Here is a 24,456-nt window from a genome sequence, read left to right on the forward strand (position 1 = left end):
CTTGCATGTACTTTATTAGAAATGTGAGCAAATGTACATAAAACAAATCAATGTTATATAGCTCAACATGGTGGAATGTTAGAATATGATCAGTATGTTATTCTAATGTTGATCTTGCTTACTGCCATTCTCTTACAGCAAACAAACTAACACATAGAATAACATTATAACTTTCAACACACTCAAATGCAGTTTAGTATGATAGTGTAATGTTAGACCAAATGAAACAGCGCTGTGTTACCTCACAAGTTTAATTCGTCAAATAAACTGACCAGTTTGAGAATTAATTCAGCACTTGCTGGTAGTTCGGTAGAATTAATTGTCCTTATTCCTTTATATCCGTGGGACTCAAGTGTGGCGATGATATCTGTCTCTTATTAGCAATCGCACCCTGCTTCATACCACAGTCAAGTTAAAAAACATGAATGTTGTCACTCATCCATAAACATTCTTAGATCCATCAGCATGACAACAAGTCCAATCATTCCGCTTATCACTGCATCATAAACCTACGCCTTTTCTATTCTAAGAGGTTAGCGAAAAGGTGAAAGCGAAAGAAAATTACATATTGTAGCTTTAAAAGAAAAACTACGACTTAAAAAACTGTAAAACTTAACATTGTAAAGCACATGAAAGGCATTCAATCAATTAATCAATCAATCAATCAATCAGTCAATCAATCAGTCAATCAGTCAATCAGTCAGTCAAATCAGCCTTAATGAATCACTGTAATGAAGACAAGAGCTTACTATCAAACTTCTTTAGCTCTGTTATTCACAAATTAACACTCAATAATAGGCTTTTTGTAACAAGTCATTTTCAGTTGTTCAGTACAAAGCACCTCTGGGTCAGTAGCGTCCCAAAGAATTTAATTTCAGACTGCTATAAATTATATCAGTCTGCCAAATAATAAAGATTAGGATTTCTTCCTCTTCTTGATTAAATATCACATTCTTAGCTATCAGTAGATTAAAATGAATATTTTTCATCTTAGTATCCTATCTTGCAAGCCGATCACCTAATTTATATTCCAAACTATCAAGCAAACAGCCGAGAGCCCTTCCTCTCAGATCTATCCGCCATATCCTGTTATTGACTGTAACAATTGCTCTCCTAGGGCCTCATTTATAAAATATTGCGTAGAAACCGCACTTCATTTGATCTTACGATCATTTTTTAAACGTGAGTACGTGTGATTTAGAGAAAAAAATCTCCGCTTTGTAGGTTTCCGATCTCCGCTTTGTAAACGTTGCCTAATAAATGTCCTTAACATATAAAAGAGTTCCAGTCAACGTCTAAATCCTTTACTTGAAAATGGCGAGCGTCAAGAAGTGCTTAGATTTCCAAATACAAGCAGTACTACAACTTTCAGCCACAAGGAAAAGTGTGTATGTTTGCTCAGACTCTGATGTGACGTTGAAGACTGTTTTAATAAATATGGACGTTGGCGTGGATCTTAGCGTACTCTAAGATCAAATCTGTGCGTACACATGCTTAATAAATGAGACCTCTATTAACTAAACAACACAGTTATTTTCTTTGTAACTTGCTCTTTTTTTAAAGATTCAAGTTGATTGCAATTTCCGTGATGTCTTTTTAAACAGTCCCCTGCCCTATATACACAGGAATATGAAACCAGAGTTCACAAAAAAGAGCTGCCATGCATACATCAAAAAGTTCTTAATAAGATACTTTTACCTGTAAGGCACCCCAGGAATGACTGCAGAACCAGCAGTTTCCATAGCAACTTCATCTTCACTTTGGTACGGTCAAAGTCAACTCACATACAATCAGGAATGTATGGAGTCCTCTCTGTGGTTTCTAGTTCTTCACTCTGCAAGAAACACACAAAAAAAAAATGGTGAGCTTAGTTTGATTCCAAGATCCTCCACTCTAGTAAAGTTCTAGTAGTTAATGAACTAATAACGTTTCCATATTTTTTTTTTAATTTTTGGGGGCATTTGATACTTGGCAGTGGCACTTTTGATGTTCACCACCTATTTAACTTTCGTAATATGACATCACCAAGTGAAACAGGATAAGCAACAAAAATACCCTGAAATTTACCCATCAGGAGTTGATTGGATTCTGAAAAGCGGTTTACAACAGTTTGCTGAAAAAATAAGAGGGTTTAGTGGAGCAAGTTATTACATTTTGATTAAAGATTATAAAGATACACATTTTCTGGTGACACTTGTGGCGCAGAAATTACACAGTTTAGGCAAAAATATCTTAAAAAAATGTTCTGTCTTTACTTCTCAGTGGATGTCCCAAAGGGATCACCATGGAATTGGGACCAAGCACACATTGTGTCTAGGAAAGGAATAATTCTCTGTGTGCTTCAAGCTTTCGACACTGCAAAAGTTGCTGAAAAAGGAAAGAAATCAATGGGGTCTACTATAAAGTCCCAGAATCCCCAAGCAGAACTTCCCCAAGTCTTTTTTTTTAAATAGTCCTAATTTAGCCAACAGATGATGGTTTTAATGAATGAACAGCCTCATCATGTATTCAGGGCTCAAAATACTTAATTTTTTATCTAAAGATTTGTTTTCCATTTAGGTAAATTTAATGACAATATTTCACCCCAAAATCAAATGGAAAAAAATATTTTTATAAAGAAAATTATGCATACTTTGAACTATACATTGAACTATTCCTTGAATTTTTTTTTTTTAATTATAATGAGATTCAATCAGTGAGAATAAGATTTTTTCACATTACACTAATGAGAATTTGGAGGGAATGTGCTCATTTGTCAAAATGCCACACTGCAAAAACTCTTAAGGGTATGTTACATTTTCATTATGCATTTTTTTATTCTTTTTCTTTTTTTCTTTTTTTTTGGTGAAATGTGTCTCAGACTTTACTATCTAAAAAACACTTGGGTCCAATCCTTGGAGAGGTCAAAAACAAACAAACAAATAGGTACACTTCAATACACAGGTAGCAATATAAACTTGAAAAATAAGAGCAGAAAACCTGGATCAATCTAATCTCTGAAGTGCATATATGGATTCCTCTGTCCTCCATTCCACTCTCAGATTCCTGTTCCGACCGGCTGTCTGGGAGGGTGAACTGAGGGGCGTTCAGTTCTGAACTACCGGCAAACAAAGACGAATTTAAATGGGACGCAGTGTGATTTATGCAGCATTCTAGAGAGTGAGCAGAGCAATCGTGAGAGGGAACATGTCAAGAGTTCTGCTTTACAAGGAGGAAGCACAGGAATGAAAACGGCTTGAAAGCATGACGAGCAGCTGCAGTTTGCAGTTTATTAATTCAGCCGTGCCCAAACTAAAAAGATGCTAACACCTTTCCGCTAGAATATCCGGACTAACCCCGAGGCATGATTTCCAAAGAGCTTTCCAGATCGAAATCACAAGGGTTGCTGAGATTGAATCCACTTTATTTCCTGAAAAGTAACGTCAACAACTTAAGCTAAGGATTTGCCGACGTAGATCATGTCTAATATCTAATCTCTATTTCAATCAGTCCAATCTCCAGGTCACCCTCCACCCCTCCTCCTCAACCCCAGCTCCACCTTAATCTGCTCTCATATACCAGCTCTCTTTTCTCTGTACCTGGGCTAGAGGGATATTGTCTTTCATCTGAAACCAGACCGGACCAGTACAGTCTACTCTTCAGACTCAAAATCTGCTGGATCTACATTGATGAGATGTGCGGATATGTTTTTTTTCTATATCAAGATCTGTCAATAGCAGATCCTCTATCACTACTGTGCCCTTTGGCAATGCCCTTTACCCAGTTAGAAGACCGCTCCAATGTATTGGTTTGGACAAAAGCATCTTTCTAACAAACAAAAGAGCAATATTCCTAATAATTTAGTTGTCCTTTTAAAGGAATGATCCACACAAATTTCTATTTTGTCATCGTTTACTCAACCATTTTGTCATAATTTTATCACCCAAACCTGTGTGAATCTCTTTCTGTATGGCTCTCTTTCTTGTCACATCCTAGCTGCTTAAAAGAAAAGTAAATACAATGAAAGTAAAGAGGGACATAAAATAACAAAAAAACATAAAAATCCAAAAATAACAAAAAGGATTATAAAAATACCATAGTGATACCATAAAACTACTATTTAAAAAAAACAGGCCATTAAATAGTCTACACATTATATTATAAATCTTCTGAAGTCATACAATACTGGAATGATTGAGCATGAAGCACTTAAAATTGAAATTTGGTTTTGAATAATGGCTTAAATGTTGGTGTTTTCTCATATGACAAACTAAAAAATAATTTCTTCTTTTCTAATAATCTCTAATAGTCTCAGTCAAAAGTTTGGAATAATTATGGTTTTATGTTTTTGAAACTGAGGTAAATACTAAATAACATCAAGATGACATCAAGATGATAACCAATGACAGAAACATACATCACATAACATAATTATATTTTACAGTAAAACAAGCAATTTAAACAATTTGCTCTGAAAAAAAAATCCTCTTGAACAAATGCATTCAGGAGGTCTCCATTACCATGCTGTTTCCAAGTACGGGTTAATGGATGTGATTGATTGGAAATGCGAATGTAAACGATCTGATGACATGCTTGCACTAAAAACCCTCTAAATGAGAGCCATTTATTTCTTTTTTCAAGGGGTCAAGGGACAAAAACAGCATTTAGATGAGGACCATTGAGCTTGGTCATCACAGGCATGCTGATTCGACCACAAGCTTTAATTTGTAGCTGATACTGAGACGTGACTGAGAAGGGCAACAAATGAGGTGGAGAATCCAGACCGCAGAACAAGCTACAAAATTGATCCAGCAGCAGATGGGGTTAATGCGCTATTTCAAGAAATGTGTTGATCAAATCTAGTGCACTCAAGCCTCTCAACTTACAATGTCAATTCTTTTATTGTCCCCTGTTTGTTCACAGATTAAATGCGTAATCTTATGTACATGTAACACCGCAACACACTCTTGTAAGGAAACCTCCCTGCAGTGACTTAAATGCTACACAAAAAAGATGGTAATGCGATTACAAGTGTGACATTGATTTATACAACAATTTAATAAATAAAAGGTTAATATTGAGTATTATTTCCATTAAATACACAACATTGCTCCATGTTATTGTTCCATCAACGAACTTACATTCCATTCATAAAGATATGTATGAATTGATATATATTTTTATATTTTATAATGTAATTGACTAATATGACTATAAATATAGCAATAACTATATTAGCGTCCACACCAATGTTTATCAATGTTTTATCATTCAGAAGCTAAAAACAAAACAAAAAAAGTAATTCCGGCGATTTAGTTTTTTGTTATAGGCCTAGTTGTGGTGTGAACTTCCCTATCCCAAATAATTGGAATGATTATTAAAACAATATAGTTATAGTACTTGGTGTGAACGGTCCTTAACAGTTCCATAATTCCTATGGAGCTATTATCTATTGTCTAGTGGCACCATGTTGTTCTATCTGCAAATCATAACACACTTGCAATGAATGTCCTTTGCGTGGGTGTTCAAAAACTTTCATGGTCAAAAACAGCTCAAAAATAAAATCATGCAGGATTTAGTTTTTTTTGTCTTCGAGGTGTCTTGGAGGGGGTCGTGCATTTCTTTTTTCTTTCTTTTTTTCTTTCTATTTTCAAAGTGGGTATAAATTGAGAAATCAAATTCCCTTTCAAGGGAACTCGAGCTGCGTCAAGCTGTGGGAACGCCTCTGCGTGTGTGCGTCATGAAGCACGTATGGAATCAGTCCAATGGAGAGACGGAACGTCATAGGCGGGTGACGTCATCGACCAGGAAACTATAAAGCACCCCCAAAACACAAGCGCGACAGCTTCTTTGCCTTCAGTAAGCGCTATATGTGGATCTGTCTCAAGTGTTCTTGTCTGTCACTAAGCAGGAGTTTCACTATTTCAAAAACTATATATATATATATATATATATATATATATATATATATATATATATATATATATATATATATATATTATATTGAGAGACAATGGCGAGCGAACAACAATTTAAGAAGTGTGTTCCTCCCTGCTCGCGCTATTTAACGAGCGGGGATACACACAGCTTATGTGTTGTTTGTTTGGGAGTGCAGCATGCCCAGTCAGCTGTCGAGGGGGCTGATTGTGAGCATTGCGAGCGTTTGCCTCTTAGAACGCTCCGCTCCCGCCGATCACTCTTTGAGGAGAGTGGTTCGGTTAGCGATCCCCGCGGATTGGGTCCCGCTTATGCCGAGGCTGAGCGGCGACGTCATTCGTGGGGATCGCAGATGGATCTAACAGCGGGGCTTGAGACGGGCTCTGCCCTATCTCAGCCCTTACCTGTTAGATCCAGTGCCTCAGTCTCGGGTTCGGAAGTACGCTCTGCGGTTTCTTCCCCCCGAACTGAGGCCCCAGTACTGCAACTATCCAGTTCTGAGGATCTGGATGTTGTTAGTCTGGATGCGGGAGATGTCGATGATTCGCCATCTCGCTCTCCCGAAAGTGAGGAGCTTATGGAGGTGCTCACTCGTGCTGTTTCTAAATTAAGCATCGAGTGGCCAGCTGTTAGGCAGGAGTCTAGAGAAAAATCTAAATTAGATGAAAGATTTTTGCCTTCCCGTTCTCAACCTCCACGCCGGTGCTTGCCCTTCTTCCCTGATCTCCACACAGAGGTTTCGAGATCGTGGAAAAAGCCGGTCTCTTATCGTGTTTTTAGCCCTCAAACTTCCACTTATTCAAACATTGTGGGGGCTAAATCTCATGGTTATGGGGCGATGCCCAAAGCAGAAGAGGCGCTTGCTAGTCATCTTTCTGCTGAAGCTGCAACTTCTTTTAAAGCACCACTTTTACCCTCTAAGCCTCTTAGAAGTACGTCAGCTTTAGTGGGTAAGGCGTATTCGGCGGCCGGTCAAGCCTCGGCGTGCCTGCACACGATGTCCATCTTGCAGGCATACCAGGCTGACTTATTAAAGGATGTGAGTGACACTCAAGAGGGGCAACTGTCGGTTGCGCCCTCGTGCCTGGAGTTTTCGCCTGGTATGGTTAAGGCTTTTCTATACCCTAGACCAGGTTATGTCCCTAAGGTCCCTACTAATGCTGTCAGACCTACAGTGATGCAGGCTATCCTCCTCCTTTTGTGTCATCAGATCAGGAGAAACTTAACCTTCTCTGCCCGGTTAGGGCGTTAGATGCTTACGTCCACAGAGCTGCCCTGTGGAGGAAATCAGAACAGTTATTTGTGTGCTTTGGACCACCCAGGAAAGGGTGTCCCGCGTCTAAACAGAGAATGAGCAAGTGGGTGGTTGAGGCCATCTCACTTGCTTATGAGTCGGCTGGTCAGCCTTCACCTTTGGCTGTATGAGCCCACTCTACTAGGAGTATGGCTGCTTCTAAAGCATTGTTGTCAGGAGTATCGCTAAGTGATGTTTGTGATGCGGCTGGGTGGTCCTCACCGCATACATTTGTTAAGTTCTATGAATTGGACTTGAGTTCCACTCTTGGGGCGCAGTTGCTCTCGTCCTCTGTGCGCTAGTTCCCACATGACGGTCATTTGCTCCTATGGCGACGTGGGTATTGGCGTTCCCACAGCTTGACGCAGCTCGAGTCTCAGTTACGTATGTAACCCTAGTTCCCTGATAGGGAACGAGACGCTGCGTCGTTTTGCCATACTCCCAGCATGCCCGTTATCGCTTCCTTCAGGCCTATAAGTAAGCTGTCGCGCTTGTGTTTTGGGGGTGCTTTATAGTTTCCTGGTCGATGACGTCACCCGCCTATGACGTTCCGTCTCTCCATTGGACTGATTCCATACGTGCTTCATGACGCACACACGCAGAGGCGTTCCCACAGCTTGATGCAGCGTCTCGTTCCCTATCAGGGAACTAGGGTTACATACGTAACCGAGACGTTTTCCTCCATCTTTCGACATATAAGAAGTCATATATCATGTAAGTTTCAGAACTCAAAACTTCCTTGTTAGTCCAAAAACAGCTGTTATTGAAACTAAAATGACTTGTTTTGGATCTTTTCACATTATGACATTAAAGTGCAACGAAAGACCGCCTCTGCAGAAGAAGATCAACGCCTACTTCTACAACATTGCCTCTTTAGCCCCGCCCACCAATTCACGCATGTAGAGCACGAGAATGAACTAATAGCCTATAAAAACGACAGTGTGACAAACAATGGCACATTCATTCATAATTCCATTTTTGCTTTGAAAAATGCAAGATGCTGAGAAATGGGGAAAAAATGCATGGTCTCGAGGCGTGTTTTTTAAAAGATGAACTGATTTTGACTTGAGCGCCACGTTTTTAGAATGTGAGGTCATGCGCGAGACGCTGCAAAAGACACAAGAAGCGAGCGCAATGGTTATACACATCCGTCTAGCGTCTGTTTACATAGGAAAATAATGCAAAAGTAGCACATTGGAATGGAAAACCGTGTTCTATTTGAACAAGTCATCCTTTGTCAATTATAACTGTGGCAGCACTTAAGTACTTAAACTTTATTTGACACAACTTATAAATATGTAATATGCATAATGTTTCACATTGTTGGCAAATCTTTCAACTATGTAACGGGACATTTTTCAACATCGAAAGTTTTGAAAACAATTCCACACATGTATGGCTGGGACGTTGAGTAATTATTTTAAAATGCAAAACTGTTACGCAATCATAGCAGTTGGCATTTACTTCCAAGTCTTGAATGCGACATGCCTATCAAAACGGAGTGTTTGAAAAAAAGGGTCAAAACAGGATAGAAAATAGCTTATGACTTCTAAATTGGGATGATTTTTTGACGTAAAAATCTTGATAACATTATAAGTGGACCTTAGAGAACATTATTAAATAAAACCAAAAATGCAGTTCAAGTGACATTCCTCCATCTTTCATGCTTTTTTGGGCCAGAAAATCCCTCTCTCTAAACCTGAGTGGAGCCCAGGGTGCTGAAAGTCAGGCATGCATTGGTGCATCAATGACAAGTACTCAGAAAGATGGGTAAGGGAACGCATAGGCATAAAAAAGTCACCGTTACTTCATGGAGCTTCAGGCAATGGGTGATATAAAGAGAGTGGCTTAAAATGTCTTCTTATGGCTTGCAACGCAAAGGCGCACAAAAGTCTTTCTGCTGCCTCTCTCTGAAGCTGAGTTCTTTGTGTTGGATGTAACCTTCATGGCTGAGCCACTCTGTCTTTGCCAATCTCGTTACAATGTAGGGAGCAGAATAGGATTCGCAGTCAAAGGATCATTGAGATCTGCTTGTTTTTCACTTTTCTTCACAGTCTCTGTCAGTCTGCCTTCCTCTCTTAAATACTAAATAAAAGCACTATTTATACTCTCTTAATGTCATTATGAAGTCAAAAGTATTTTTTTTTAATTAAGGTTCCTTGTCAATTCATCGCTTTACATTATTCCAATACTAATTATTTTAGAGCTGCAAAAGAACATTACATCATGATAATGCTGATTTGGACACTAAAATCATTTACTATAATTGAAGGAAAATGTTAGCCATATGTCTCAAAATATTTACATGGTTTATTTTGCAGTTTATGTAGAAAGATGTTTAATTTTTTCCATCCAGACGGTGTGTAGTTAAAGTTATAGAGGTTATAGCTATCCTAACCAGTCAAACCTTGACCCCTTGGTCTTCATAATCGTTAATCTTTAATCATCCCTGTTCCCTAACCACAAACTAAACCGGCTGCGTGCCCGCTGGCTTGAATTTTTGCATTTCGGATGAGAAATATTGGTGAGGCTGGATGTGTTTGGTATGTTACACCTGCTGTGTGTGTGTATATATATATATATATATATATATATATACACACACAGGTTAATGAAAATTAAAATCATTAAATGTCATGATACAATGCTATATTTATTGAAAAACTGTGGTAAACATTTTGAATCTACTTGAAAATTCAAAATTATCAAGTTCATATTAAGTAAAATTACCTTACATAAAATAAGGTTACAAAAGCCTAGAAATGTAATCATTCAGGTATCATGCATGTGCACACGGATATTATTCTGATTTAAAAAATGAATGGGAAGTGGGCAAGGGGTGTAATCATAAAATCACAGTTGACCTTATTTACTTTTTAAATGCACATTACTTGTCTTATTGTCCATTATTCATCTGTGCATGTCCTTCCAAAGAAAATAAACACCTGTTTTCATATATATTTTTCATAATAATAACATGCTCTAACTCTGCTTTTCAGCTGTCTTTATTAATCCCTCTTAATTTGTAAACATCTTCTCCTAACCACCAGGCTTCATTTTTGGTATGTAACACTTGCTTTTTACAATCAAATAATTTCCTCCTGCAGTGCATCAGCACCACTGTCAGCGAGGAAGTACCCTCAAAAACAGAGATGGCAACATCACAGAATCCCACCCAACTTTCCAGACCCGCGATCGAGAGGAGGTTGGTCGGGCACAGACCACGAGTGAAATGGCCAGCTGCTGCCGACAAGAAACAGTGGGATGCAATCAACAGCTATTTGTCCTTGACCCTAGAGCAACTTAAAGGCACAGCGGAAAAGAAGTTGGAGAGTATGGGGGACATCATCCACCAGTATGGAGCAGAACGCTTTGGTATACAAGAAGGGAAGGGCCAGAAAAAGTCTCCAACTGCGCCAACCTCCAAGAGGCAATAAGAGATCAAGCGCCTCATCCAACAGAGGAGGCAACTTCGGAAGCAGTGGAAGAAAGCCATTGGAGGGGGAAAGGAAGGCATTGAGGTGCTTCAAGCTGACATCAAAAACCGATTGGCATCCCTCCGCAGAGCAGAATACCTACGGAAACGCAGAAGGAAAATAGAAAGATCTAGAACACAGTTCTACAAAGACCCCTTCAAGTTTCTAAAAAGCCTTTTCATTAAAGAGAAAAGTGGATCTCTATAGGCAGCAAGGAAAGACCTAGAATATCACCTAAAAGCGACACACTCTGATCCAAAACGAAATGAACGGATGACCATTCCACCAGACATCCCACCAATCAACTCTCCAGAACATCAGATGGAGACTGGTCCTCCAACCTGGAGAGAAGTGGAAAAGGCAGTACAACGGGCAAGGGCTGCATCAGCCCCGGGTCCTAATGGAGTCCCATACAAGGTATACAAGAATGCGCCGCATGTCCTGAGGTTTCTTTGGAAGCTCATGAGAACTGTGTGGCAGAGGAAGATGGTGCCCAAAGTGTGGCGTAGGGCAGGAGGGGTCCTGATCCCAAATGAGAAGAAGGCGGAGAACATCAGCCAATTTTGGCCAAGATCCTTACTAAATGTAGAGGGTAAAATCTTCTTCAGCATCATTGCTAAAAGGATGTCCGCATACCTTCAAAGAAATAAGTACATTGAAACATCAATACAGAAAGCAGGAATCTCAGGCTTTTCTGGATGCTTGGAACACTCTAGCATGATATGGCTCCAGATCCAGTCCGCAAAGGAAAGGAAAAAGGACCTCCATGTTGTCTTTTTGGACCTTGCTAATGCCTTTGGGTCAGTGCCCCATGAACTCCTGTGGGCCACCTTCAACTTCTTTCACATTCCGGACACTATTATCACCCTGGTTAAATCCTACTTCCAAGACCTGCAGTTCTGTTTTACCACAGCTGATTTTACCACGTCTTGGCAATCGTTGGAGGTTGGCAACATGGTGGGATGCACCATCTCACCCCTGGCCTTTACAATGGCAATGGAGGTCATCATCCGGGCGTCAAAATGGGTAGTGGGTGGGCAGCGGCTTAACTTGGGCACCCGCCTGCCTCCCCTCAGAGCTTTTATGGATGACATCACTACTCTGACCACCACTGCTCCATGTACCAGGAAGCTGCTTGGAAAACTGGAAGAGAACATCAGCTGGGCTTGCATGAAGATAAAGCCATCAAAGTCACGCAGCATCTCCATTGTCGAGGGGGTGCTCTCTGACTGCAGATTCTTCATTGGAGAGGAGCCCATCCCAACAGTGTCTGACCAGCCTGTTAAGAGTCTTGGAAGGTGGTATGATGCCAGCCTGAAGGATAAAGATCAGGTAAAGCAGCTGCGGAAAGAAATCAGAAGTGGGCTCCAGGCTATCAACAACACTCAGCTCCCTGGAAGATTGAAGGCCTGGTATTTACAGTTTGGCCTTCTTCCCCGAGTGCCCCTAATGGCCCCTTACCATTTTTGAGGTCCCAATCTCAACAGTGGAGAAGTTGGAAAGAGGAATCACAGGCTACATCAAGAAATGGCTTGGAGTGCCTCGATGCCTTACCACAAAAGGCCTTTTTTGGACGGAGATTGCGCCCTCAAACTGCCCCTCACCAGTCTCACAGAGGAATTCAAGTGTGCTAAAGTAAGACTCCAGATTACACTGAATGAATCTCATGATGCAATGGTGAGTAACAACGCACCAACCTTGGTGGCAGGCCGCAAATGAAGTCCAGCCAGTGCGGTGGAGGATGCAGCAACCCCTCTCAGACTTGCGGACATTGTGGGGCATGTCCAGCAGGGAAGAGGAGGCCTTGGGCTAACAACTAGGCTACCAGCCTGGAATACAGCCACGGCACCAGATCGGAGGAAATTGGTGGTGGAGGAAATACACCGGCAGGAAGAAGCAGCAAGGTGGACCAAACCAGTTTCCCTTGGTAAACAGGGACAATGGACAAGTTGGGAGAGTGTGGAGAGGAGGAGGATCAGCTGGGAGGAGTTGTGGAGCATGGAAGCGAAGCGATTCAGCTTCATCATCAGGGCTACATATGATGTTCTTCCAACACCTAGCAATCTCCATCAGTGGTTGGGTGAAGAGCCAGGATGTGCCCTCTGCTCCAGGCCAGGTTCTCTCAAGCACATACTGACCGGGTGTAGAGTCAGCCTCACCCGGGGACGTTATACGTGGCGTCATAACCAAGTCCTTAAGATTCTCGCAGCCACCATGGAAAACAAATGGACTGCTTCCAACTTCCTGCCACCATCAGCACCCAATCCACTGCATATCAACTTTGTCCGCATGGGGAAAAGGGTAGCCAGTTGCAGGCCCACTTCTCTGGAGCATGGTCAGCTTCGAGGGGCCTGCGACTGGAAGATTCTAGTGGATGTTGGTCGGGGGCTCGTTTTTCCTCTAGAGATTGCAATCACCACACTTAGGCCTGACATACTTGTCTGGTCCCCCTCTCTGAAGAAGGCCTTCATCATCGAACTCACTGTACCCTGGGAGGACTCAGTGGATGAGGCATATGAGCGAAAACAACTACGCTATGCTGAGTTAGCTGCTGAAGCACAAAATCGCGGATGGAAAACGGATGTATTACACCTCGTCCTGTGTTTCCTGAAAACTCCTGATCTTTTTTTTTCTCTCATTGTCAATGTCTGGAACAATATTCAAAAATAGAAGAAATGGGTTTAATTCGTAAATTTGTCAAATTACAGAGGTAAAATGTATTGTGAACGATTTTTCATGGATATAAATGGACAATATTAAAATGGCAACACCACAGCTATAAAATAAAAGAATGCCAGATGAATTAAAGGACAAAGAAATACAGCACCAAAGTCATATATTCGACAGTTCTGCAAGATTTATAAGAAGTATAGCTGAGAGTGTGAAATTGCAGTCAGTGTGCCTTAAGCTTTACTATCAAACAAGATCTCACATCGACAGCTGACAAATGCCCAAGGCTGTGAGTTCTGGTGCACTGGACACTCTTTGCCATAGCAGTATCTTAGGCTGACAACAATAAATCCACCATTAATACGATGCAAAGTCCACAGAAACCGTGCTTAGCACCAGTGATCTCCAGAAATTAGTAATAAGATATAAACAATTATTCAGTTTAACGCAGTTTCACTGAATGAAGCCTTGCCCTTTAAGTGAGGTCACAGCAATACAGTACCGACATCAATACAGGGTTAAATGAGGGCTAGAATCAATTAAGCTTTTTTATTAAGCCAGCTTCCTTAAAAAGCATTTGACTTGAAAACACAAAAGCCCTGTTAACATTGTTATCACTAACTCTAGGCGAAATGCTAAATATTTAGCATGTAAAGTCTCTAAATAATGATACTTCCATTTGCAAATACCTTGTTAGGTTCTAATAAAAACATGGACACATTTCAGATGCTTTATGAGAATTTAAATGTACTAACACTTAATAATCTGCAGTACTTGACATCTCATTTAATGACTCAGCTGATTGTTACTGATTTATGTAAATGTCACCACTTTGATAAATATGCTTAATCTGATTCATATCTGTTCATGATAGTTACACATACAATACTTTTTGCAACGTTTTTATTTCAGGATTAAAATTTAAGATGCTTTTTAAAAAGAGAGAGCACTGAAATAGTATATATTTGTTTAATGTTACACCTCCAGCCATTAAACAATGGCTTACTGATTCTACTCTGCTCAAATTGCAGCTCGCTGCCCCATAAAGGCTTTTTCCATGGTCCTGTATTACAGTCTAAGCCAAATTACAGCCTGAGCCTTGAACAATAATGGCATCAACAACATAACACCACCACCACTACATCACTATTATGGCAGGAACAATACAAATTCTTGTGCCTCTCCAACTATTTAGCACAGCGCCAGTGATGAGCTGGATTAGCCAATGACTCGACAGAGCCACCCTTGTTTCTGGGTGATGTGTGCCAGCCAGACTGTGTTAATCAATAGAGAGGCCCAATATTTGATGAGGAATACAATGTTCCTGTGTATTATGAAAATATAATGCAACTTTAAGAACTCAAAACTTTCCATTAATGTCCAAAAATATGTGTTAAAACTAAGCTGCAAAAATGATCAATGATGCCTATAAGGTTATTAGAAATAGTGTAAGGAAACAGTGACAGAAGTTAAACTTTTAGACCTCAAAACTTGAAAAGGCAAGTTGATGTTGAAAAATCATGGCAGTTGGTTAGGCCCCATGGCATTGACTTCCATATTGAAAAAAAAAATGGGGCCCATCAACTGTTACCAACATTCTTCAAAATATCTTGTGTACAGTAGAAGTAAGAAACTCATATAGGTTAGGAACAACTTGAAGGTGAGTAAATGATGACAGAATTTTCATTGTTGGGTGAACTATCCCTTTATCCCTTGGTTTATAATTGCCTTATTATTAATCGAACATTTCATAATGTTTTTATTTTGTATTTTATCAGGGGTTTTTTTGTCAGTAATGCATTGCTTGTTTAATTATGTTTTATCATGTTTCTATTCTTGTGAAGCGCTTTGAGATGCTTTTTAAAGGCGCTATATAAATTAAAGTTTATTATTATTATTATTATTGTTAAGTCCAAGATGTTCAGCACCAATCTGCCACGTAACATTATAATGAGAACACTATTGTTTAGAATATCAGTGAATTTTTGTACGTGTTTGAGTGCATTGTTATGGGGAGAGTGGATCCACAATGAGAGTAACACATTCTGGCTAGCACGTAACAGTTAAAGTTCACTTGCATTTTCTTCCTTTTGTGCAGATACAAGTTGTAATGTTACATGTATCTAGAATATCTGATTCATAGGATGTGTAATATAGAACGGGATTCAGTTTACTGGTGTTTATGCACTCTTCAGCATCACCTCATGCAGCTATTACTTTTAGATGATCCTTTTTAGTAAACAGTGATGTATTATTGATAATCTAGCAGTTATTTTTCTAATCATATTTTTCATTTTGCTACAATTTTTATTTTGTCAACATTAATTTTGTTTTAATTAAAGTATTTTCATTATTGTCATGACGGACACCCCACGCCCCTTCCTGCCCCCTGCACATGCCCCGCCCCCTAGAACTCGAGTACTCATTTTTAAGACCTATCAATACTCAAAATGAAAAATTGACAAACATTCCCATCCATTTACACTATGTACTAACATACCATCTGCAACATTAACACATGCTGTAGCCTAAGTCTACTGTAACATTTGGACAGGAAGTGCTCATATGTGTGCTGTGCTCATTTTGAAAAGGGCACTTGTTATATAAATGTTACTTGGTCTTGATATGCACACTTGCTTTCTGCAGGATAGTGGCCTACATTCTGCAAGTATCACTCCATAATTTCCTCCCTCAGAGACAATGCATCTTTAAAATGTAATTTTTTGCACAGCTTGTCTAAATTGTGGGTTTTAGAAAACTCGAGCCCTGGATCCCAATTTGACAAAGAAATTTTCAGTAGCCTTCCATCAGCTTGTCAAATCAAGATCAACCGCTGATTCATTATCACGGTCAAACCATAATTCACATCAAGGCGACTTATGTGACTAGATAAGATGAGATGACAGTCAATCCAACATGATAATATAACTCAAAGCTTTTTATAGGGAGAGAATCGCTTTGCTACTTCTCAAACCTGAGCCATTGGGAGATGATTATATTGTGAATTGCCTCAGGCCTTCAGGACATATTTTAGAGAGCTAAAAATTAGGTATTTGGAGTAAAAGTGTAAAATAAGTCTCTCAGCCTGACTTTTCATCCTCTTTTTATCTGAATGCTCACATGTTTTTCGTTATCTGAATATGCTCTGAATGTACTCATTCAGCCCAGTCCCATAGGGCAAATATTGGGAAAGGGAAAGATGTTTTTCTCTTTGTCTTACATTTACATATAATGTAATGTAGTCAATCATTACAAAGTAAAAAAAAAGTGTTGTGCAAAGAATGAAGCTTAAGAAGTTTGGGGAACGGAGACTTTGTGCTTCTGACTCTTTTCATGGGCCCATGCATTCTTGAATGAAAGGGGGACTGAGAATATTGTGGTGGCACAGAGAAATAGAGTTATAATCTAATCTAACAAAAAGGTTCCACATTTCTATCACTGGTCTATCACTGGATTTTGCTTCGGTGCAACAATTTGTAAGAAGCGTACAGGGAATTGGAGCAATCTCTCATACCTCACACAATGACACGGGTATCGTTTAACCAAAGAAGACAGGGAGGTCTACGTAATTTATAGTAGTACTACCCTCTAAACACATATTTATGCCTTCTTCAATGTGAAATGTACATTGGAAGTTCTCACAAAACAAAATCATCATACCAATAATATATCTGAGCCATATCAGTTACTAAACAATATAAGTGTTTTTTTTAGTTTTTTTTTAGATATTGGATATTTATTTCCCAATATTGGCAAAAAAAAAAAGAAATGGTGTAACATTTCAAACCATTTCATATGGTTAGGTCACAGTCCAAAAAAAAAGACTTTTAGTGTGTAAAGACAAATTACATCATGCCTGGTTAAGATATGGTGTCAATGGTCAGAGGTTGGAACATTTTAATGAAAAATAAAATTATTGGACAATTATAGTGTTTTAGGCACTGGGAAAAATATTATGTAACATCATAAGTGGACCTCAAGGAAAAAATGCACAATAAGAAAAAAATTCCAATATAGCTCCTTTAATGTTATTGAAATCTGTATTATGACTTTAATATTGTAAAAACCATGCACCAGCATGACTACTGCCTGTGACCAGTTTTCTATCTTTTAAGACAGATTACATCATGATCGCTCTCAGAAGCATAGACTCAAGTTTTTTCATCTAACCAAACTTTAATCTCAGTCAGCTATATTCCTCATGGACAGAAGCCACTTGTTTGTTTTTCCAATACATAAAGTAGTAGTATGTTTTTAGCACCATCTGAACTCCCATGAAAATTGTCTTAGATTTCTCATAAGCACTTCAAAACACACCCATGTGGTTTGCCACGATGCACTTTGCAGATTAAACAATTTGCCCGACACGGCCATCATTAAAGCACATCATTTACAACCTTTCTATCTGACATCTTAAGTTTACTAAGAGGGAAGAACAACCAGGTAGCACATAAAAGGTAAATAATAAAACCAGAATCACAGCACCAATAGTTCCATAATTGCCTTATCATGTTATGCTCCGCTAATGAAACCCACAATTACCCATATTCCCAAAGGAATATGTTGCACCATGATTGCATAAGAAACAACAGACAATAATAGGTCTGTAACACATTTAGAAATGGTAGATATGGGATACAGTTCAGTGAATCTGAACTAATTCAGACCCACAGATTATTAGAGACAGATGTGTTGGTTATTAAACTCAAACCAATTTCCCCCTTCTCTTTATGTGCTTAGATAAATAATAAATCACTAACAAAAAGTCATTTTTTTATATATTTATCCTTGTTAAATAAATACCATGGTAATCATAGTATATCAAAAGTATAATAATATTACCATTGCTTGGTTGTCCATTGCACTGCCATTGTAAAACTATATAAGAGTGGTGTAGAAAAATTCTTCCAACCAGAATAAAAAATTAATAAGATTTATGAGAGTGATTTTTTTGAGGCTGTAAATCCAAAAAGAAAAAAAAACAGCATCATTTTAATGTGTCTGTAACACTGAAATCTGAACTAAAAACCGCTCACAAGTCCATTCACATAACTGGACATTAAGGCATAATAAAAAGGCGCAATGGCGATGTTATTAAAATGAATGATAGCTCTGTTTGTGGCCGGGTCTACTTGCAATCATGTTTGAGGATCATTACATGAAGCCAAGGAGCTAAAAAATACAGCTTGGAGACATTAAGTGGTAGTGATGATAACAGCAGAATAAAAGAAAAGCACTTTTAAGGGAACTTTTTTAAACACGCTGAAGACTGAATGTACCCACATTCAATATTTAGCATATTTGCCCAAACAATAGCTTTAGTCCGATAGTACAAAATACTGTATTTTACAACAATTCCTTTAGACAGGAAACTTGAAACCTGGGGAAAAAAGAAAACTGTACTACACTGATGCTGCCCCTCCACTACTCTTAACCTTACATTTTCACCTGTCTTCAAAAATCACTCAGTTTCTTCAAGGCAATTTCTCACAAAACACACTTTTTGAGGGTTTTTTGTTAACTCTGATCCCAGTAACAATACAGCTTTGCTTTGTTCGGTTACGGTCCTGAACCCTTAAAAAAGTGTTTCTGCTCTTAAAAAAGTGCAATGGTGTGAAAGAGACATCTACACTATTATACGCTGCTGTCAGCTTCCCTCAACTTCAAGCCAATATGGAACAAAACATGATGTGTTAAAACAAAAGGGAGGCTTCCTTTACCCAGTAGCATTTATGTCTTCAGTTTAGCCTTTTAGCCATCAATGCAAAGCACTGGGAATACTATTAATAATCTACTAGACCCATTGCTTCCTGTGCAAGTGCATTCAATACACCCTTTTCACACACTCTCGAGAGGTATCTGAGATATAACAATTTCCATCACCAGAGGGATTGTTTTTCCTAATTGACAGCCATCTTAGATCCATTAGTACACTGCTGTCAGTATACAAGGCTTTGATCTGTGATGTCAGCTGGATCAATTTCTATGCTTGGCAAATATGCAAATAATTCCGTAAGAAGAGACGTGTCAAAGGCACTCAGCATACGCTTGCGCTAAGACACTGGCTGTCTCTCGATAAAGAGAAAAAAGGGGGTGGAAGAGAGCGAGAGAGAGAAAAAGAAACTGACTTTGAGATTCCACAACGGCTGGATGGGGAGGGATAAAAAAAATGCATCTTAATACGACACAAGAGGCTTACAAGTCTCAGCATGTGCACGGGCGAAAAGAAGTATCATGGGCCCACAGCCTCTCTGTGCATAACAATGTTTTGAAAAATTGCACGCCGCTGTTTGCTTTTAAAAACCCACAGAGTGCAGAGCAGAAAGGAGAGTCTCTTACTGGAGGCGCAAGGCGGGTGACACAGAGCATTTGTCTTTATTTGCAGGGCTTCACCCTGGCTTACCACACGGTCCGCTGGGAGAGGAGAGCCCCTAGATTAGACGCTTACGGACTTCTCAGGACACTGTCCAAAATGCTATTTTGCCAGGCATGAGAGTGGCCAGCTGTGTCTAGCCCACATGTAAATGAACTTGAATTCCCAATGACGGCTTTGTAGCTTTTTTAACTTGGGCTGCCCACTGAATTTGCTCTATGTAAACATAAAAGTTGGACTCGCTTAAAAGGATACAGTAACAACACAGAGATCCCGAGGGGCTTTGCATTTCCCTGAAGGAAGCAACATGGTGTAAGTCTCCTAGCAAAACATGACGAGTATTCAAAATACCAGGTGAAGCAAAACATATCGATAGTTCACCCCAAAAAAAATCATGTTGTTCCAAACCTAGTAACAGAACAACACAAAAGAAGATATTTCAAACATTTTGGTCCAAACAACACTTTTTAAAAAATATCTTCTTTTGTCTTCCAAACAATGAGAAAAAAGAGAATCACTTTTTCTTTTTAAACTACATGAGTTTGAGTTAATGACAGAATTATAATTGGTAACACTTTATTTTACAGTGTCCTTGTTACATATGTTACATGTAATTACCATAGTAATAACAGTAAATGATGCCTAATTACATGCAATTAACCCTCAACCAATTCCTAATCCTACCCTAACCCTATAGTTAGTACATGTAGTTAATTAATATTACACTGTACTTAAATATTTAATAACACTGTAACAATGACACCTTAAAATAAAATGTAACCTTATAATTTTTTGACCTTTAACTAAAAAGCTTTTTAATATGGTACCCATCTCAGATCTGCGTTCTTCTGTAAAAGCTTAAGTTTTCATTATAATTTCTATTTTTTTTTTATTTCACAAGTTTCATCAGAGTGATCACACTTTGCAAGAAAGTTACAACTAATGTCACCATGTTTTACTTATTAGTCACCTTCACATGTCTGTTGCCACAAAATGAAAATGAAGTGTAAAAGGAAAACTCTTCAGCCCTGACCTGCACGCAGATACCACTCATTTCAGTAACTTTTTTTAAGAAAGGAGTAGGAAAGTATATATTATATAGAAGTGGCCTTCCTGACACATTTTCTCAATGCTTCCACCAGCAGAAACCATCCATTAAATTTTTTATGAAATGCAACCACCCCAGAATCTTTTTAATGTCACTTGCACTACATCAGTACACTTCTGACAGCCCGCCACACTTACACTCTCTCTCTCTTACTTTTGTCTTGATAAAGCTTGGTAACTATTTTAAACCGTGTAGTACATCAAAAAGGACATCCAAAACAACTTCAGCTGTTTGCCAAAACATTATTATCCGAAACAATAATCATGCACCATATTCTCCTATCAGCAGTGTTTTGACATTAAATGTTAGCCTGATTTATACTAATCTCATTTGCATGCATGTATGCAATCACATCGAATTTGTCTCTAATATATTATGCCATTTTGAAAGAAAAGCAAGGAAGCACTGTGAGCGAAAGATAATCATACAACATGCCCTGCATTGTTATAGCCTGACCAGTGATTAACATTAAATATGATCCATATAAAACCTCATCTGCTTGGCCACCAGACGAGATGAAATTGTACTTAACGCAAGTAGCTGCAGTCTGTGATGCTGAGCGACAGATGCTAGATAAGTCTGTCTATCCAACCACATATACAGATGAGGTCTATAACAGTTTTATTTAGATCGCAGATATTTGCCTACAGAACCCCGACACAGAATAGTGAGCCAAATAGTGACTAAATTAATAAATAAATCAAATAAGGAGCAAAATATAAGGAAGATATGACTATGAGTAAATCCTTCACGGGAAATAAATAAATATATTGTGAGTGGTTTATGGGGTTTGTGGACAGCAATAATCAGTAAATCCGGCCGGATTAAGCGATAGAGGGACAGTGAGAGCGGATTAATAAACATCTGCAGAGGCACTAGTCTCCAATATAACGCTCTCTAACCGAATCAAACCCAGAGCATATCAGATCATTAACCCCAGCGCAACATGTCTCAAAGCATCGGTAATGCAGACCCGTCCTGACGTTAATGCGCTCTGTACACAACCCAACACCAGCTGTTTCAGTAAGTAAGATCAATTTGAGCAAGGTTTGAAAAGTCAACAGTGATGATGACTTTCACTGCAAACATCAAGATGCTTGTCACTCTCACTTGGTTAAAAATAAAACATATTTATATGGAGAGAGAGAGAGAGAGAGAGAGAGAGAGAGAGAGAGAGAGAGAGAGAGAGAGAGAGAGAGAGAACCCTATAGACTGCCAGTCATCTTTTCCAGTTCTTTGTGGGGAGAGGGGGCTCCCTGTCTTTTTAATTCTCTGTGAATCTTCTGTCCATCAAACAGAGAAATTAAAATGTAATGAACATAACATATATATATATATATATATATATATATATATATATATATACATACACACACACATAGGAAGAACAGCAAAACACAGGTGAAAAGTCACGTGATATGGGGCTGTGCCTCCACGTGATTGGCTGTTCACGCTGTCAGCTGGATGAAATCGTAACAGGTGCACAAATCAGCCTGAATGTGTCAAATAGTGAAAATGGACAGACTCATTAGACAGTAAACAACTGACCCACTCACATGAACTTGAAATGACTTGAAACACAAAATGATCTGTGAGTTTTTTGTTAATAAATTAAAGTCCCAAACAAGGTCACTTTAATACCGATAATACCAAAACAACAGTTTTCACTGATAGAATTGTACAAAGTATTCTTGCTACTGCCCTATTAAAATAACTTTTGAAGCAATGCAAAACTTTTTAAAATGCCATTCATGGGACTTTTATGCATGTTAACACAGTACATAAAAAAATGAATAATACAATAATAATAATAGTGAATAATTTTAATAGCAATCTTTTCTTGTTAATAATGTAAGGTAAATGATGTTCCATTTACCACATGTACATCAAATAACAATATTGGACCAAAAACAACAATTGCAGAGATGAGACTAGACAGACAGACAGACCGATAGACCAATAGATAGATAGATAGATAGATAGATAGATAGATAGATAGATAGATAGATAGATAGATAGATAGATAGATAGATAGATAGATAGTACTGTGAGCCCAACTAATTCTAATTAAACTATTCTATTGCTACTACTATAGTAGGCTACTACTACTCTAATATAATAGTCATTCCAACTAATCATTTTGATCACTATCTGTCTTCCCAACCCAACTAGATGTAGTACTACTATTCTAGTGCTATTTTTACTACTACGCCTTCTACCACTAGCACTACTATAAACAATAGTAATAAACTGTATAAAATATACAATAAAAGGTTGTATATCGCATACATAGAAATCTTTGAAAATAAACGGAGAGACGTCTGAGGAGTCGTCAAAGTGAGGATCTGTCTCTTATCGAAGTAAATGAATAAAGCCTATGTCGCTAACCAAAAACACATGAATCACCAGAAACGTGCATCGGCATACTCACTCTCCACAAATGTTTGAAGTACAGATAGAGAATAAACCCGAGTTCAGTAAGATGGAGCGATGCACAGCTGATAACTAAAGACGCACTTACTGTGACACATCGAGTCTCTTCCCTTCCTTAGAGTGATGCAGGCTCACTGCGAGAATCTCACTGAACCGAGCATCCAAATAAAACGGACAGGGTCTCCAAAAAGTGCCGCTTAATGTCAGAATATGTGAGTGCCAGCGTTCAGCTGGAGATATCGCGCTATCCACACACGGTCCCCGCTGATTCCTGCATTAGATCAACATGAGCCCGCGCGCTGTTCGTGTGGCACGGGGTGGGCACCTCCCACATACTGTGCTGGAGGGCTCCCAAAGAGTCACACAAATCACATCATCTTTGTGTCACGAAGGGTTGAGGCTTTGACATTAGGGATACGAGGACACAGCTGAAATGGCAGAAACGTAAATTTGCAGTAAAATATGTCCATGTATTATTCATTTAGCTTTCAAGAGGGCGGGATGATTTGGGTGCACTGTACAGGGAATAATAATACTGTAAAAATGTTAGTAATTAGAAAAACTACAATAAAGAGCAATTTTATAACAGATATTGTAAAATAATATTTTTAAAGATCATTATGTCATTGTAGTGTAAAATATTGTGAAATAAGAACTATAAATAACCTTATAAGCTATGGAGAACATGTATATTCAGCAGTTGGCTGATATGCATACTTACTTAAATGGTAAAATATTATTAAAATTGTTGTTAAAAAAAAAAAATGTTGAAAATGAAAAAATTTAATTGAGTAGCCTAACAATAAAATGTGCTGCTGTTACTAAGGATTGTTTTCTACATCTCACCTTAAACTCAAATGTAGATTTAGATTATTAATTAAATAACATGTTTGACTTTAACAAAACCACATACTTTAGACATTGCCACATTTGTTATGACCTAAAACTATTAGTCATAATAAAAAAATAAAAATAAATAAAGGTCATTTTTAAAGCTGATGTTATACAATATGTAATTTATATGATTACATGCTATACTTTAACCTGGAGACCCCAATAATGTGTAAAAGTAATGATGGTCATTTTCAGAAATTAACCTCTTACCTTTGCTCATATTCTTTTATTTTGCTTGTCTGACCCAAATCCCATAACACCGAAATTATTAAAGCTTTAACTCACAAAGCAG

General features: G+C 38.5%; 1 protein-coding gene across 2 annotated transcripts in view; it reads right to left on the reverse strand.

Annotated features, from left to right (window-relative positions):
• The window catches only part of cntn4 (contactin 4), a 170,390-nt gene extending 146,781 nt beyond the window's left edge, over window positions 1-23,609 (reverse strand). The window contains exons 1-2 of one of the 2 annotated variants that reach the window (XM_077197996.1): window positions 23,359-23,609; window positions 1,699-1,834 (exon numbers count right to left, since the gene is read on the reverse strand). In XM_077197996.1, the coding sequence (XP_077054111.1) occupies window positions 1,699-1,753 (55 nt within the window). In that variant the 5' untranslated portion in view covers window positions 1,754-1,834; window positions 23,359-23,609. The remainder of the gene's footprint in view (window positions 1-1,698; window positions 1,835-23,358) is intronic. The other variant, XM_077197995.1, reaches the window with a different exon arrangement.
• Window positions 23,610-24,456: the final 847 nt, after the last annotated feature.

This window comes from Siphateles boraxobius, unplaced genomic scaffold, assembly GCF_051911475.1.
Source record: "Siphateles boraxobius isolate OS27281-9 unplaced genomic scaffold, OSU_SipBor_1 41, whole genome shotgun sequence".
Taxonomy (NCBI): domain Eukaryota; kingdom Metazoa; phylum Chordata; class Actinopteri; order Cypriniformes; family Leuciscidae; genus Siphateles; species Siphateles boraxobius.